This window comes from Aspergillus terreus, genomic scaffold (genome assembly GCF_000149615.1).
Source record: "Aspergillus terreus NIH2624 scaffold_9 genomic scaffold, whole genome shotgun sequence".
NCBI classification, from domain to species: Eukaryota; Fungi; Ascomycota; class Eurotiomycetes; order Eurotiales; family Aspergillaceae; genus Aspergillus; species Aspergillus terreus.
The window spans coordinates 1,292,978-1,309,795 of record NT_165932.1 but is presented as its reverse complement, the minus strand read 5'-3'; the positions used below and the strand labels follow the sequence as shown (position 1 = coordinate 1,309,795).

The 16,818-nt window shown below is 53.7% G+C and overlaps 5 protein-coding genes across 5 annotated transcripts; 3 read left to right on the top strand and 2 right to left on the bottom strand.

Annotated features, from left to right (window-relative positions):
• Nucleotides 1-542: 542 nt before the first annotated feature.
• Nucleotides 543-2,842, top strand: ATEG_06734 (putative NADH-ubiquinone oxidoreductase 64 kDa subunit; the record flags this gene model as incomplete). Its single annotated transcript, XM_001215912.1, has 5 exons — nucleotides 543-1,365; nucleotides 1,427-1,767; nucleotides 1,823-1,973; nucleotides 2,038-2,769; nucleotides 2,826-2,842. 5 exons carry the CDS (start codon nucleotides 543-545, stop codon nucleotides 2,840-2,842), a joined length of 2,064 nt encoding a protein of 687 aa, XP_001215912.1.
• A 442-nt stretch (nucleotides 2,843-3,284) lies between these two features.
• On the bottom strand, nucleotides 3,285-4,560 carry ATEG_06733 (uncharacterized protein; the record flags this gene model as incomplete). The annotated part of the gene is made up of 4 exons (XM_001215911.1): nucleotides 3,285-3,794; nucleotides 4,011-4,206; nucleotides 4,408-4,487; nucleotides 4,543-4,560. 4 exons carry the CDS (start codon nucleotides 4,558-4,560, stop codon nucleotides 3,285-3,287), a joined length of 804 nt encoding a protein of 267 aa, XP_001215911.1.
• A 456-nt stretch (nucleotides 4,561-5,016) lies between these two features.
• Nucleotides 5,017-9,351, top strand: ATEG_06732 (uncharacterized protein; the record flags this gene model as incomplete). Its single annotated transcript, XM_001215910.1, has 8 exons — nucleotides 5,017-5,193; nucleotides 5,258-5,385; nucleotides 5,450-5,544; nucleotides 5,754-5,867; nucleotides 6,013-6,244; nucleotides 6,332-6,669; nucleotides 6,835-7,020; nucleotides 7,268-9,351. 8 exons carry the CDS (start codon nucleotides 5,017-5,019, stop codon nucleotides 9,349-9,351), a joined length of 3,354 nt encoding a protein of 1,117 aa, XP_001215910.1.
• Nucleotides 9,352-10,100: 749 nt separating this feature from the next.
• On the top strand, nucleotides 10,101-13,721 carry ATEG_06731 (uncharacterized protein; the record flags this gene model as incomplete). Its single annotated transcript, XM_001215909.1, has 1 exon — nucleotides 10,101-13,721. One exon carries the CDS (start codon nucleotides 10,101-10,103, stop codon nucleotides 13,719-13,721), a length of 3,621 nt encoding a protein of 1,206 aa, XP_001215909.1.
• Nucleotides 13,722-14,225: 504 nt separating this feature from the next.
• ATEG_06730 (putative sugar hydrolase) lies at nucleotides 14,226-16,224 on the bottom strand (the record flags this gene model as incomplete). Its single annotated transcript, XM_001215908.1, has 4 exons — nucleotides 14,226-14,259; nucleotides 14,369-15,216; nucleotides 15,271-15,548; nucleotides 15,606-16,224. The coding sequence occupies 4 exons, from the start codon at nucleotides 16,222-16,224 to the stop codon at nucleotides 14,226-14,228; spliced, it is 1,779 nt and encodes a 592-aa protein (XP_001215908.1).
• Nucleotides 16,225-16,818: the final 594 nt, after the last annotated feature.

Here is a 16,818-nt window from a genome sequence, read left to right as displayed (position 1 = left end):
TTCATTTACGAGATCTTGATGTATTGTTGATGCTGGGCACGGGAAGGGATCGGCGATGACTTCATATTTCCATATCTTTTTCTTTTTCTCATATTATCTAATTTTCTGTTTCTTCTCATGATGACTGCGGATGTACTGGTGACTTCTGCCATTTGAAAGAAAACGCAATTCCATTCTTACCGTCCTGTGCACAAGTTCTATCCCAAAAATGCAAAACAACAATTTGCGATGCCAAGCCGGCATGAGGACCGAGCGGGTCCCCCTGGGAGGCTTGACTACATACGTACAGAGAAGGCATGACGTAGCAATCCCGTCTTCGGTGAGAGGAGTGGAAGCTCTTCTTTCGCTCCGAAACAGACTCACTCTCTCCTCCGAGCCTCATCACAGTCGCTCTCTTCCGCACAATCCTCTCTCTATTGTCCTATCTGACCTCTGTTAGTCATTGCCCGTCTTTCACTTCATTTTTCTCCTTTTGCCGTTCCGCATAGCTTAGCCAGAGCTCCTTTCTCGGCGATCTTTTTCGCCCCGTCCCGCTGCACGCGATGAGCGCAGTCCTACTCCGGAGTCGACCGGGCGCTCCAGGATTGAGGAGAATTGGGCTGTTACCATGCCGGCTGTCTCTCTCGAACCCATCGGCATCCATCCGCCTCGCTGGTCCTAGATATCTTTCCGGCTCGACTCGCCGCGGTCCCGGCGCCAAATGCCTCGCTTCACCGACCTTCTTTACCAGCCGGATGTCGGTTCGATATAACTCAACCGCATCCGAATCGTCTGCCGTCAAGCCAAAGTCCAAAGCGCTCAACATCGTGTACAAATCGTTTGCAGCATGCGGTTTCTTCATTGTCATGAGCGGCGCCGCGGTGCTGGCCTTTTTCATCTACGATGCGACCACATACAAGGAACATCTCACCGCGCAAGATATCCCTGTCTCGGAATTGGCGCTGAACCCCAGACGTGGTGGGCCCAAGAACCTGCCTATCGCGGAGATTCTGGTGGATGACAACGACTCGGACACGATGGAAGAACAGAAGGACAAACCCCGACTGGTAGTCTTGGGTACTGGCTGGGGAAGCATCGCGCTTCTGAAAAACCTCAACCCCGGCGACTATCATGTCACGGTCGTCTCTCCCACCAATTATTTTTTGTTCACTCCAATGCTCCCCTCCGCGACTGTCGGTACACTGGGACTGCGATCACTTGTTGAACCGGTGCGGCGTATCGTCCAGCGGGTCCACGGCCACTTCCTCAAGGGCGAGGCTGTTGATGTCGAGTTCTCAGAGAAAATGGTTGAAATTGCTGGATTGGATGCAAATGGCAATCTGCAGCACTTTTATCTCCCGTACGACAAGTTGGTTATCGGTGTTGGTATGGAATATGTTAAATTCGCCGATTTGGTGGGCCTCTCACTAACAATGTCCATTTGTAGGTTGCGTAACAAATCCCCACGGTGTGAAAGGCTTGGAATATTGCCATTTCCTGAAGACAATCGATGATGCCCGCCGAATCAAGAACCAAGTCTTGGAGAACATGGAGTTGGCATGTCTGCCTACCACTACTGACGAGGAGCGGCGACGTTTGCTATCATTTGTTGTCTGCGGTGGTGGTCCGACTGGTGTTGAATTCGCGGCCGAGCTTTTCGATATGCTCAACGAAGATCTGCTTCACTCCTTCCCCAAGATCTTGCGCAACGAGATCTCTGTCCACATCATCCAGAGCCGAACCCACATCCTTAACACCTACGACGAGGCTCTATCGAAGTACGCCGAAGTAGGTCATTCCGCCTTATCCCTGGCCTGTTATACACCGTCACTGACAAGTACAGGCCCGGTTTGCTAGGGACCACGTCGACGTCTTGACGAATGCACGGGTGAAGGAAGTCCGCGATGACAAGGTCATCTTTACACAGCAAGAGGATGGAAAGACGGTAACGAAGGAGATCCCAATGGGCTTCTGCTTGTGGTCCACCGGTGTCGGTAAGTCTGTTCTCTTCTCTCTCCCTTACCCACGCGGTTCACCAGGACCTGACCGTTGCCACAGCGCGCGCCGATCTGTGCAAGAAGCTTTCCGACAAGCTGGATGCGCAAAACAACAAGCATGCACTTGAGACGGACTCCCACCTGCGTCTGATTGGCGCCCCTCTTGGTGACGTCTATGCTATCGGCGATTGCTCAACCGTCCAAAACAATGTAGCGGATCACATCGTATCGTTCTTACGCACAATCGCCTGGGAGAGAGGTAAAGACCCGGAGAAGCTCCATCTCACCTTCCGCGAATGGAGAGACGTCGCCTCCCGAGTGAAGAAGCGCTTCCCCCAGGCATCTAACCACCTGCGCCGTCTCGACAAGCTGTTCGAACAGTACGACAAGGACCAATCTGGCACTCTCGACTTCGGCGAACTCTCCGAACTGCTCCACCAGATCGACACAAAACTCACATCCCTACCTGCTACTGCCCAGCGTGCCAACCAGCAGGGAGAATACCTCGGTCGTAAGCTGACGAAGATCGCTGCCGCACTCCCCGGCCTGCGAGCCAATGAGATCGACCATGGTGATCTCGACGAGGCCGTTTACAAGGCATTCAAATATAAGCATCTCGGAAGTCTCGCCTACATCAGCAATGCGGCGGTCTTCGACTTTGGCGGTCTCAACTTCAGCGGCGGCCTGCTCGCTATGTATCTCTGGCGGAGTGTGTACTTCACCGAGAGTGTCAGCTTCCGCACTCGGTGTATGCTTGCCATGGATTGGGCTAAGAGAGCCCTTTTTGGCAGAGGTATGTCTCTCCAATACAGTAACTCCCACGGACATATACTAACTGTTGGTGTATAGATCTCATGAGTTTCTAGTTGCAGTGCATCGTACTGCCTGCAAGATCTAGATGGTTTGGTCTATTGTGTGTTGATTCCATACATGTGTCTGTTTATTATACATACTATGTTTATTTACCTTGTTTTTGGTAGCATGAATATTATACCAGGTGTGGTCATGATTGACACGATCGGTATTCTTTCGAGCCTGTAGCAACAGAGCCGCAGCTGCTCAAGTATTATATATATTCTACGGGCAATCGATGTGGACAATATTGACTGATATATTTCTTGCAGTCTGAGTGGTATCCCATAGTAATAGCTATAATAGCTCCATTGACAGAAGCTGCCACCATGCGAAAAGATAATATGCGCCAAAACACCACGCTAGAGCCGAACAAAGCCTCTGCAGCCTTTCCATGCGGCCATGCTTCAAATTATGCGGATCGAACGGGACCAGACGTCACAGATAGGCCCGCCATCACGAGATCATCGGATCCACGTCATCGTTATTCATCATTACAGTGTCGTTAGAGCCATTCTGGCTGGCGCCGGCGTCCTTGCTATTGTTGTTACCATCGGAGAGACCAAGATCCAGCTTGTCCGGGATGTCCTTCTTAGCTTCGCGAGCTTTCTGTTCTGCCCAGGCGCGCAGCTTGACTAAATTGCGCAGACGGGCCTCTTTACGAGCGCCCTGGGAATGCAAAATGGCCTCGTTGACCCTGGTGGCTATGTCTTTACGCAGGTCTGGGTGTAGAAGGGGAGCTAAGGACGGGGTTAGGTTTTCAGTCGGGAAGATGAGGAGAGCGAGCGTGCGCTCCAGATCCTCGAGAAATTGAGGGTTCGTAGGAGCTCGTGGCGCGAGTTGCGAGGTTGCAAACTCCAGGGCCGGGCTGATGTCTCCATCGGGGCTACTAGAGCACGAGCGGATCAACTCCACCAGTTGCAGGCGCAGGAGCGCGAAGTGCAAGGAAGGATTCTCATCCAGGATCTAGACCGGTTTGACAGTCAGCACGATGTTGGGAGACGATGTGAGTCAATAGAAGAAGAAAAATCGTTTGTTTGTTGTTGCTGATCATATTGAAATTGGTGATGTTTGTTTATCCTCAAACACTCCGAAGAGAGTGTTAAGAGTGGTGCATGAAACTTGATTTAATCCTAGCAAAGGGCAGGGAAGGTGCGAGGTGGAAGAAAAAAAATCCCTTACCTGTGGGTTGAGTTCGTTGATTTTTTCAATCGCCGTCTGGATATCACCCGAATGGATGGCGGTCCGGATCTCTACTCGTTCCTGGATAGATTCCATATCTGCCTTCGGCTGGATGTTGGCCTCCAACGCAAATTTCTTCGCTGCGGCTGGGTAGCCGTTGGTGATGAGGTAATCCATGACTAGATAGTTGATATCACTTGACAAGAAGTTAGCAGCTGTCAAACAGCAGAAATGACAGGGTAAACTTCGAACGTAAGGCAAGGCGAGGGATCAGAAAGACAAGTTAATGTGTTCTCTTCAAGTGTTTTCAGAGAGATTCCCAACTTGATAATCAAGATACATCATTGGACGCGGGAGCAGATGAGGGGGAAAAAAAAAAGAGACGGTGTAAACTTACGTCTTGGACGGCTTCACCTCGTCGACCTTGCGCTCGAACTGGTGCCATGTTGGAGTTGTTGTGGAAGAAGAGGGAGACATCTGTTTCCCGTTAAAACCAAGCAACCATGCGCGCGTAGCACATTGGGAGGCATACGTAATTAGCGGAAGACATGGTTTCAATGGAACTGGAAGCTGGGAAACGTCCGGATGGTTACGTTCCCTGAAAGTGATGAGCTGGCCGTCTGGGAAGATGGTGAGCTTCGCCGACGGGAGCCATGAGGATGCTGCAGAGAAAGAGGAAGAAGAAAGAGAAAGCAGGAAACGCAGCGGGTTTTGATGACTACGGGCAGCCTAACTCGAAACAGACTTAGCGGCAGCCGCAAGCGAAAGTCACGGGCTGAGGCTAATCCCGATTGGGTACCGGCGGGAGCTGCAGTCGAGATAAGCACGTGAGCCCGCCGCCTGGAACATTTGGCGGCGGTTTGAAGCTTGAAGCTGCTAAACCAAGCTCCCCACGTTCGGCTGCGATCCCTTATCGTGGGTGTCTCATCGCTCCGTGTGTGCTATGAACGATCTCGCCTGCATTATTAACCTCGGCTGGTCATCCCCTCGGTGAGATTTCAACACCATGGAGTCGATGTCACCCGTATACTCGGCGCCAACAGCGGCGGAGAGCAGCTATTCCCCGCCATGGGCCGATCTGAGTATCATCGGTATTGCTGGGAGCTCCGGCTCTGGCAAGACATCGGTAGCCATGGAGATTGTGAAGTCGCTGAATCTGCCGTGGGTGGTGATTCTTGTTATGGTATGTATTTCTCGACTATGCATACGCGCACAATGGCTTCATCTTCTGACTCGGCATTACATAGGATTCATTTTACAAAAGCTTGTCCCCAGAAGAGCATGCCAGAGCCCACCAAAATGAATTCGACTTTGACTGTCCGGACGCCTTGGACTTTGATGCCCTAGTGCAGACGCTGAGAGACCTAAAGCAAGGGTAAACAGATGGTTACACGATCAATCAACCAACCATGCGAAGCTAATCCTGTTGCATATTAAAGAAAGAAGGCAAACATTCCTGTTTACTCTTTCGCTCACCACCAGCGTCAACCACAAACCACCACTCTTTACTCGCCTCGGGTTTTGATCTTGGAAGGTATCTTGGCTTTGCATGATCCGAGAGTAGTGGAGCTCTTGGATGTGAAGGTACGAGTCTTTTGACTTGATCAGCCGCCGCTTAGAACACTCACACATTACCCTAGATCTTTGTCGAAGCCGATATGGACGTTTGCCTCGGACGCAGAAGTTGGTGATCCATTCATCTCGGGCCCTAGACGATGTGTTCACTGACCTGACGATCCCTAGTTTTGCGCGATGTCCGCGAGCGAGGACGAGACATTGAAGGCATCATCAAACAATGGTTTGCTTATGTCAAGCCTTCGTATAGGAAGTTTGTGGAACCCCAGAGGGCTGACTCTGGTGAGTAACCATTTGCATCTAGATCTTTTTCCATTCTCACACCTGCTACAGATATTATCATTCCTCGCGGAATCGAAAACAAGACGGCCATTGGTAGGAGCTTTACCTGTCGAAAATCTATGTTCGCTGTCAACTGACTTCCTAGACATGGTTGTGAAACATATTCAACGCAAATTGGACGAGAAATCAGAGAAGCACAGTGAGGACCTGCGCAAGCTCGGCCTGATTGCCTCGGAACTGCAACTATCATCCAATGTCATCGTGTTGCCTCAAACCCCACAGTTCGTCGGCATCAATACGATCCTCCAGAACCCAGAGACCGAGCAAGTAGACTTCGTGTTCTACTTTGACAGACTTGCTTCTATGCTAATCGAAAGGTGAGTCGAGTCTCATTCGGAACTTTTTTTTTTTTTTTTTTTTTTTTTTTTTTTCACTATGCTTACTAGCGACTCTTCGTGTCTCAGAGCATTAGACATGACCAAATACCTCTCCGCGGTTGTAGAAACGCCACAGGGAACTTCGTTCAACGGACTGCACCCTTCAGGCATTATGTCCGCCGTAGCAATCTTGCGAGGCGGATCTTGTCTCGAAACCGCTCTTAAGCGGACCATTCCTGATTGCATAACTGGTCGCATGCTTATCCAAACTAACGAGCGGAACGAAGAGCCTGAGCTGCATTATCTGAAGCTGCCTGGAGGTATTGAAGAGCATAGCATGGTTATGCTACTGGATCCCCAGATGTCCAGCGGAGGCGCCGCCCTAATGGCGGTCCGCGTCTTGATCGACCATGGAGTGGAAGAGAGTAAGATCGTCTTCGTTACGTGCGCGGCGGGCAAGATAGGCTTGAAACGATTGGCGACCGTGTATCCTGAGCTCACAGTGATTGTGGGACGAATTGAAGAGGAGCGGGAGCCGCGATGGATGGAGAAGCGGTATTTTGGCTGCTGATGGGCATGTTGCTTGGAAGCCGCCAACCTCCATATGCATGTGTATATACGTAGTTTCTACATATCGCAAGGAAATACTACAACAATACTACAGAGCCTTGGATATGATCTCCCGAAAGAGGAGCGCACGGACCACTCGAGCAGTCCGGCAGCGAAGAATCTTTGGTTCCGCCGCCGAGAAAATTCCCTTATCGCGATCGCAATCAGTAACGCTCCCCAAAAAGTTTTAATCCTTTCCTAACCTCTTCGATCCTCCTCCCATCCCCCTCAATCCTTTTATCCGACACATCTCTCATATATCCTCTGTGCTTGTGGACTCTGCCACAATGCCAGACCACAAGAAAGGCAGAAAGAGCGGCAGCTCCAAGAAGGACGCTGGCCCTGTCATCAGTACCGTCTCCCCAAACCTCCACCCATCGTGGTGAATCACTGCTGCTAACACTCATTTACCAGCCGATCCTCGATTCGCAAACATCCAAACCGATCCTCGCTACCGCCTCCCCAGTAAACGGCACACCCACGTGAAACTGGACAAGCGATTCGCCCATCTCTTGAGCGACAAGGATTTCTCTCGCAACGCGGCAGTGGACCGCTACGGACGCAAGCTCGCCCGCGACGACACGAAAAAGCAACTGGAGCGATTCTACCAATTGGAGGAGGACGAACAAGGAGACGATGTCAGCGTCGATGACGACGAGGAGGTGTTGAAGGAGCTGAGAAAGGCCGATGCTCGGCCGTACGACCCTGCGCGAGACGGCGGGTTTTCGTCTTCCTCGTCAGAGGAGGAAAGCTCCGACGAAGAGGAGGATGAGGACGAGGATGAGGAATTTGCTGGGGCGGGCGAGGAACTCCAGTTCCCGGATAAACAGCAGCTAGATGTACCGACTGGCGATGTGACCTCTCGCATTGCCGTGGTTAATCTCGACTGGGACAACATCCGCGCGGAGGACCTGCTGGCAGTCTTTTCGAGTTTTGTGCCGGCCGGTGGCAAGGTGCTGAAAGTGTCGGTCTACCCGAGTGAGTTCGGCAAGGAGCGCATGGAGCGGGAGGAGGTCGAGGGACCTCCGAAGGAGATCTTTGCGTCTACCAAGGGGGATGATGAGCCCAGTGACGAGGATGACGAGGTGGATTCTGATGAGGAGGAAGAGAAGATCAAGCAGTCGATGCTGCAGGAAGACAAGGGCGAGGAGTTCAACTCGACACAGCTACGAAAGTATCAGTTGGAGCGTCTACGTTACTTCTACGCCATCCTCACCTTCTCGTCCAAGGACGTCGCCAAACACGTCTACGATCTTGTGGATGGAGCGGAGTATCTCTCGAGCGCGAACTTTTTCGACCTTCGCTTTGTCCCCGACGAGACGGATTTCTCGGAGGACAAGCCCCGCGACGAGTGTGAACGGATTCCGGACGGCTACCAGCCTAACGACTTCGTGACCGACGCCCTGCAGCATAGCAAGGTCAAGCTGACCTGGGACATGGAGGACAAGTCGCGCAAGGAGGCCCAAGCCCGGGCCTTCCGCGGCAGTCGGAAGGAGATTGACGAAAACGACCTGAAGGCTTATCTTGCCAGTGATAGCTCCGATGACGAGGATGACGAGGAGGCCGTCGAAGTGGTGGATACTACGAAAGAAGGAGAATCTAAATCCAAGGTTTCCAAGAAAGAGGAGGAGAGGCAGCGCATGCGTGCTCTTCTCGGACTCAGCGCAGAGCCGTCCCACACCAAGTCCGACGGCCCTGTCGGGGAGATGGAGGTGACCTTCACGTCTGGTCTTGCGGGAGGCCCCCAGCGCGACAGTATCTTTGAGAACGAGCCCCAGATCGAAGAAACGACGATCGAGAAATACATTCGCAAGGAACGTGAGAGAAAGAAGCGGAGAAAGGAGAAGCTGAAGGCGGCCAAACGAGGTGAGCCTTTGGCTGAAGGTGAGACGAAGGATGAAGAGGAGTCTGGAGACGAACAGAAGGCGCCTGAAGAGGAAGATCTGGGCTTTGATGATCCTTTCTTCGACGATCCTAGCGGCAAGGAATCCGCTGCAGCTCGGCGCAAGGAGGAGAAGCGCAAGAAGCGTGAAGAACGTGCAGCGGAAGAGGCCGCGGAAGCAGCCAAGCGGGCCGAACTCGAGCTGCTGATGGTGGATGACGACAAGTCGGGCGTGAAGCATTTCGACATGACCGAAATCGAGAAGGCCGAGAAACAAGCCCGGAAGAAGAAGGGCAAGGGCAAAGGCAAACAAGTGGAGGTCCAGGACAATTTCCAGATGGACGTTAGCGATCCTCGATTCAGTCGGTTGTTCGAGAGTCACGAATTCGCGATCGACCCGACCAATCCTCGATTCAAGGCGACCAGCGGAATGAAGGCCCTGCTAGAGGAAGGTCGTAAGCGCCGTCGGGACCGGACTGATCGGGATGATGAGGCGGAAACGAAACCCGAGGATCGCAAGAAGAAGCAAAAGAAGCAGAAAAAGGAGGCTGGCGGGGATGCGGACGAGTTGAAGAAGTTGGTGGCCAAGGTGAAGCAGAAAACGCAACAGAAGTAGATACCATGTGTTTTTAATATATTGATTGCATGAAGTTGTATTGTCCAGACTGCATTGTTTGTTGATTTCGTACATAGTCCCTGTATACCATAATGGATTGTACTCTGTGCGCCATGAGACAGACTCTGCATGTGCCAGCCAGTTGTCAGTCCCATCGGGGAGAAGGCCATGCAAGATGAGGTGGTGGTGACACCCTGACATGCATGAGGTTGTGCCAATGAAGGCGGCGATCGCCCAAATGAGGCTGAGATCATGTGCCCACCTGCCCTTCACCGCCCTTTTAGTTGCCGGCTCCGGCTCCGGCTTTCTTCCTCGTGGTGATGCTTCCACTCTCCCACTTCTCTCCCTTTCTCTTCCTCCACCTCTTCCCACCCTTCTGCATTCTCTCTGGTGGGACGCTCTCTACGGTGGAGACTCTTTTGCATTTCTCGGTCTGTTAGTCCCGTCCAGACTGCGGTGCCCCTCAATTGTCCCGTGAACCCCTCCATTCTGTCTCTCTTGGTGTGTTCACACGAGGGACAAACATTGACTTTCTACGCTCAACACCACCGAATCCCGCCGTCATCTATTCGATCATGGTTATCCTGACACGAGTTTGAATAATGGGGAACTACAGCTCAGTCTAGGGTTCCTGTCTGACTGTTCACGTCCTGTTCTCTATCTTTCGCCATCCTCGTATTCCTCTTGTTTTCGTGTGAACAACCCCTCTTCCCTGCCTCACTCCAACGAATTCGTTCACACCGGTCACCATGTTAGGCCGTTTGTTGAGCACAGCTGCTTCAACACTAAATCCAGCTGCCTATTCTGGCAAGACCGCTCACCAGTTAGAATCTGTCACCGAAGAAGAACATACATCCGGCCTGCTGTTCCCGGATGCCAGCCTCCTCCGTCGATCGAATACCCATGCTTATCCGCTGCACACAACTTTCAATTCCCCGAATGCCTCGACTGCTGGTGCCTATGATGATCGAGGAGGGGTGGAACTGGATGCCTCCAAGGACTTTCGTGTGATCATTGCGCAGAATGCGCTTGGAGATCGAGATGCTTGTATCTTGCTGGATACTCGGGCTTCATCCCCGGATTCCTCCCCCCATGGTCTTGGCCTCGAACCGCAGGTGTTCGAAAACTCCGGCGCAAGACATGCCCGGACCGTGTCAACCCTGACCAGAGGACCACGGCGAGGATACCTGTCTCAATCCTCAGCCGCCGAGCCGAGCCCTCTCTCGATTGCCGCAGACGCCCGGAGGTCCCCCCCGATATCCTCTGGAGCGTTTGTGCGCGCCCGTGGTCGCAGCTCTACCTTTGCACCTATGGGTGGTTCTCATGAGGGCGGCCAGTCGCGCCACACTGCAGATTCCAACGACACTGGATTGTTGAACTGTATTTTCGGAAGTAGTGCCTTCAGCTATCGGGGGTCCTCAACTAAGATGCACATCATTTCCGCGGACGATGAGCCCAGCAGAACAGGCAGCGCTACCCCTTCCACACGCCAGTCTCTTTCCCGAGCGTATACAACTGGAAGCCCATCAGGCGGCGCGCCGACGAATCGTGGCCCAGACTCGAAGCCGCCTTCCAAAGTCACTGTGCTTTTGACAAGGATGTTCAGTGTCAATCTTCCAGAGGCGGGTGAAAACTCTCCAGACCGATACGACGCTTCATCAATCTACCAAGAGTCGCTTCCTGAATCTGGGTTTCCCTTTCCAGATGTCACAAAACGGAAGAAGATCAAGGAGAAAAAGACACCGATGTACGCAGTGGCAATTACGATCCAGATCCCGTTACTGGGGCGTAATTCTGGACGGCCAGTCTCTCGATTCAGTACCCAAGGCTCGGACTCTCCAAGACCAGGCATGTCCTGCTCGCTTGATTCAGATTACCGTTGGCGCGCCGGGTTTCTAGATGACAGTCTGTCCGTGGCATCCCCACCGGCCAGCTTGGATGAGCGTATCGACTTGTTGGTTGATCACTGGGACGTGATCAACCGTACACTCTCTCATCTGGAAAGACTTTCTAGAAAGGAGATCCTTTTCCTCCTGAAAAAGGTTGATTCATCAGGGATACATCCAAAACCCGCCAAACCCCCGAACATGCAACGTACGAACCAGACGATCGTTCATCTTCCAGCCAACATACTTTCTGTGAACTCCAAGCTCAAGGAAGAGGCTGTTCGCAGCACTCGACGTATCAGCACGGCTCTTCAAACCCCATACGTCGTGACAGGACAGAGTCGATGGGGTGTCTGGAGGGAAGAAGGTCGCTCCATTGTTCGCAATATTGGCGACAAGGAGCATAGCTTCTTCTTCCTGGTGTTGATCACTGCATTCTTGGGCAACCATACAGAATGGCTTAATGCACTGGGCCCAGAATGGTACCGCCGGCGGCATTATCTGCAACAAAAGGCGCAGCAGCAGGAGTCCGATCCCATCCTTGCCCACCGTACCGTCATCATCTCTCCGGATAAGATGACTGCCCGGCGGCTCATCTTTCTGTTGTCTGCTTTCCTCCCACCGAAACAACGCTTCGAGCCACTCCCGTCCCCCCTTCGTCCCGGCACCTCGGCGTCTACCCGTGCTGTCTCGCAGAGTCCGCCTAATGTACCCGTCCTGCGCCAGGAATCTCTGCGACGAGCAATTGAACGGCGGTCCCGTGCCCAACGGTTGACTCTCGCCGACAGGGATCAACACCACCGATCCGTGAGCGTTTCGTCCAGCGAAACGGCTCATCGTTCCACGGATGATGTTGACCCTCTCCTCGCATCGGAATTTGCCATCAATAGGAGAGGATCAGATGCTCGCTCCATCCGGACGCTTGGTATTCCCATAAATGCGAAGGATACTCGCAATAAGAACACCAGCATGGCAACCACGTCTACAGCTACTCCTGGCAGCACTGTGCCGGTTCCTCATTTTGCTTCCCAACGTCGACTAGAGAGGGAGAGTTCCGATCCGTCTGTGCCCGAGGGAAACGACAGCCTAGCATCCGAGAACCTGCTTAAAAACCTCCAAAGGAGTGAGAGTTCTCTGCTAAGCGGGAATAGCAGTGTTCCTTCTGCCAGTGGTCGATGGGGTAGTCTGTTCTCGGGCCTTTGGAGCTCCCGTCAGGAGACTTCTTCCACTGGCAGCGAGGTGGTCTCGCCGGCAGAAGCCCGTCGACGTTCAGTGTCTGTATACCAAAATTCACCAAAGCGTGGCCCCCCTACTTTGAGCCAGATGGTCAAAGAGGTTTCTGCAGTAGAACCTGAAGACGATCCTAAAACCACCACAAGTGGGAACATCTCCATCCCGAACGCGGCGAATGCCCCGCGTGATGAAGATGCACAGGATCTTTCTTTATCAACCTGCCATACAAGGGAATCGTCTCTGAAATTGTCGGTGCGGGGAGACGACGGAATTGTGGATGTGGACCTTCCACTACCTGGTTTCGTTTCCTTGTCTTCCTCGACTGAATCGACTATGGCGTCTCCCAAAAAGACACGAACTTCGGTTACTAGCGTCGATGCTCTGGCATCGACTCATAGCAGCGGATCTGGATTCCACCATGCACCAAAGGAGACTGACGGCCCCAACATCAATGTTGCCGGCTGGCTGAGATATTTCCATGAAGATTTCCTGCTTCAGGCTGTACGGCCGTATCCCTCGCTGGAGGCTGATATCAAACGTGCAATGCAGGCGGAGCCCACTCCCAGTCACGTCTTCTTCCCTGATGCAGACAGCTCGGAGAGGTGGGTAGATGTGGCAACAACTTTGGTCGCGGACGCCAGGACGTGTACGGTGAAACGGTTGCGACTACGGCGTAAAGCTGTCAGTTGGAAGGGACCGGCATCACCATCTATCGCCTCTCAGCCGGGGACTCCTCGTCACATTCCAGCTAGTGAAGGCTCAACGTCTCACATGAACAGCTCCTATTCCCCAGCTGCAGCGCCTGGGAAGATGTCGCCGATTGGCACCCCTGACGAATATGACCCGGAGGAGTATGAGGAGCGAATTGTGGAGGAACCGGTCATGGACTTGGACGGAACGCTGGTGGATGCTCTCGAGCGCGTTCTGGCGCAGAGCGGACCCTCATCGCTCGCTCCCACACGAGCCCCATCTCCATCACGCTCCCGTAAAGGCGACGACAAGCCCGCCCCGGAAGCTGTGGCCCGCGATGACATGCCGCCTCCACTTGAGGTTCCTCGCACTGAATGTCGGAAACTGGTCCTTGGGGCTCTTGAAGAGGTAGTCCGGAGTGTGACGGCTGAACACTGTCGTGAAGACGTCGATGGGGAGCTTGGCCTCGACAGAGAACGCAAGCGGACGTTGGTTGGCCCCGACAATACCCTCCGAGAAGGGGTTCGCAGATGGCTTCTTGATGTCGAAGAGGCGTGGTAATCTTTCTAGCATCTGCTGACTGTTTGCTTTTGTTTTTACTATGGGAATTTTCCTTTTCGAACCATTGTTCTGCACACCACAGCGTTTGTCTTACGTTGATGCGACTCTGGTGGATAGCGTCTTTTTGTTTCTTGCAAGATCATCATGATACCCACATGTCGTGTTTTAGCCTGTTATTGAGCATAGATGATATGGCCGTCATGTTCTGCTACCTAATTGAAGTTAATGATTTATCTGTGCATATTTGAGCAACTGCCGGTGTAAGACAATGGTGCGTACAGGCGTTGGACATCTTCGAATGGGAGCGTGTCTCAGTGCACAGCAGCTTCAAACACCACGATATAAGTTTCTCCTGACTCTAATGCCCAACCCAGACCACTTTGACTGCTTCATCATCAACAGTCACATTTCCACCATTCGTCCCAACACGGACCACCTTCAGGACTTCACTGGTTTTACTGGGGTCCACGATCTCAACCGAAACCTTCGAACCCAGGCTCCCATTCACCAGCATCTCGAGCCCATCAAGCGCATCATCCTGAGGCGCCTTCAACTTCGGATTGAGCGGGGTGACCGAGCCGGGGCGCACCAGGATCGGCAGCGTATCAAAGCCATGCGTCTCGGTATACCAGCGGCCGGACTCATACGTCTTTGCGTGGTCGAACCACGAGATCCAGCGGCCGTTCGCGTCCTCCGGGGTGCGCGGCACATAAAACGTGACCTCACCGTCCTCCGCGAACACCGGCGCGACGAGCAGATTGCTGCCGAACATGTACTGCGTGTCGAGCGGGTACGTGGTCAGGTCGTCCGGGAACTCGAGGAACATGGGGCGCATGAGCGGGGTGCCATCGCGGTGGCCGACCAGGGCCTCCAGCAGGAGGTACGGGGTGAGGACGATCTTGCGCTTGACGCAGTCGCGGAGCACATCGCAGCAGTCCTCGCCGTAGATCCAGGGCACGCGGAACGAAGACGACCCGTGCAGGCGCGAGTGCGAGGAGAGCAGGCCAAACTGCACCCAGCGCTTGTAGAGGGCGGGCGGCGGCGTGCCTTCGAAGCCGCCGATGTCGGACGCCCAGAAGATGTACCCCGAGAGCATGAGGCTGAGCCCGCCGCGCAGCGACTCGGCCATCGCTTCGTAGGTGCTCTCGCAGTCGCCGCCCCAGTGCACGGGGAAGGCCTGTCCGCCGGGGGCGGTGCTGCGCGCGAAGAGCAGGCTCTGCGACTCGCCGTAGCGCGAGATCATGGTTTCGTAGACGATGCGGTTGTAAAGGAGGGCGTAGTAGTTGTGCATGCGCGTCGGGTCGGACCCGTCGTGGTACTGGACGTTCCTGTAGGGGATGCGCTCGGCGAAGTCGGTTTTGAAGGTGTCGACGCCCATGTCCATCAGACGGCGGAGGTGTGCCGAGTACCAGGCGCTGGCCTCGGGGTTTGTGAAGTCGACCACGGCCATGCCGGCCTGCCAGTAGTCCCACTGCCAGACGGAGCCGTCGGTGCGCTGCGAACTTCTGAGTGATTGCTGCTAGCCGAGAGTGAAGGGTGCGTAGCGTACCTTGATGAAGTAACCGTTCTTCTTGCCCTCTTCAAACAACGGAGAAGCCTGGCCGACGTACGGGTTGATCCACACGCTGATCTTGAGCCCGCGCTCTTTCAGGCGTTTCATATACCCCGTCGCATCCGGGAACATCTCCGAATCGAACTCGAAATCGCACCACTGGTACGACTTCATCCAGAAGCAATCGAAGTGGAAGACGCCGAGAGGGAGATCGCGATCCCGGAAACCGTCGAGGAAGCCGGTGACAGTTTGCTCGTCGTAGTTCGTTGTGAAACCTGAAGAGCACCAAAGTCAGCATGTAGCACATGGAAGAACCAGGGCTGGGCACGCACTCGTCGTAAGCCACAGATTGTAACTCCACGCAGGGACCAGGCTGGGCCGGCCCGTCAAAGCCGTGTATCTGCGCAGGATCTCCTTGGGCGTCTTGCCATAGACGACGAAATACTCCAATTCCTCGCCGGCAATCGAGATATTCACCCGGGTGGTCCGCTCCGACTGCAGCTCCAGACTGACCTTGCCTGGGTTGTTGACGAAAACCCCGTACCCCTTGGAGCTGACGAAGAAGGGGATGTTCTTGTATGCCAGCTCCGAGGACGTCCCGCCGTCCTCGTTCCAGATATCGACGGTCTGGCCGTTCTTGACGAAGGGGCCGAACCGCTCGCCGAGACCATACAGCTTCTCGCCGACGCCGATGTCCAGAGCGGCGAGCATGTATCCCTGTCGCTCGAAGAAAATGCCATCGTCCCAGCGGGATTTTTCCGTGGTCTGGTCCCCGACGTATCCGATCGACCGCCAGGAGTGGCCCGTCAGCTTTCCCTTTGCGTCGGAAAAGACAAAGTCCATCTCATTGGGAGCGGTGTTGACGGTCAGATCTAACGGACCGCTGCCATAGCTGAGCTTTTCGTTCTTGGCATGGCTGATGTTGGTATGGCCCGTTGAGGTCGCAAGCATGTAGTGCGGCCCTTTATCCACTTGGCCCGCCCTGATGCGCGAGACTGATCAGCGCCTGAAGCTCCTAATGCTCGATGGGCGCCTACCAATGGACCAATTTGACCCCGATGATTCCCTCCAACGGCGAGGTAACACGCGCAGACACGGTCGCTGGCAGAATTCTACTCAGTCAAGCCCCCAAGTAGGTAGAGCCAGAAGCGTCTTACCAGAATTCAGGGTATCACCGCGATGCCGCTGGAATTTGTTCAGCAAGATATCGACCGTTTCATCTTTGATGCTCAATCTTTCCACATTGCTCATCCAGTCCACCCGAATGCCTTCCTATAAATTTATCAGTATGTTGCTCCCGACGTGAGATGCAGGATCGCCTACCCTCAGGCGCCACATTCCTTCTGTAAACTTCATCTTGGAGATCTGGAGCTTGGCAGAAGCTCAATTCCTACCGAATGGATTTAAGGGAGACTGGCAATTCACCTAAAAAGAGCCCCGTTTAGGAGATGTCCGTTCACAAAGAGTACGGGAATCGCTTTATCCCTAGTTCAGAACCAGGCCATACTTGTGTTCCTGGTCATCATGCTGCGGGGAGGCCATATC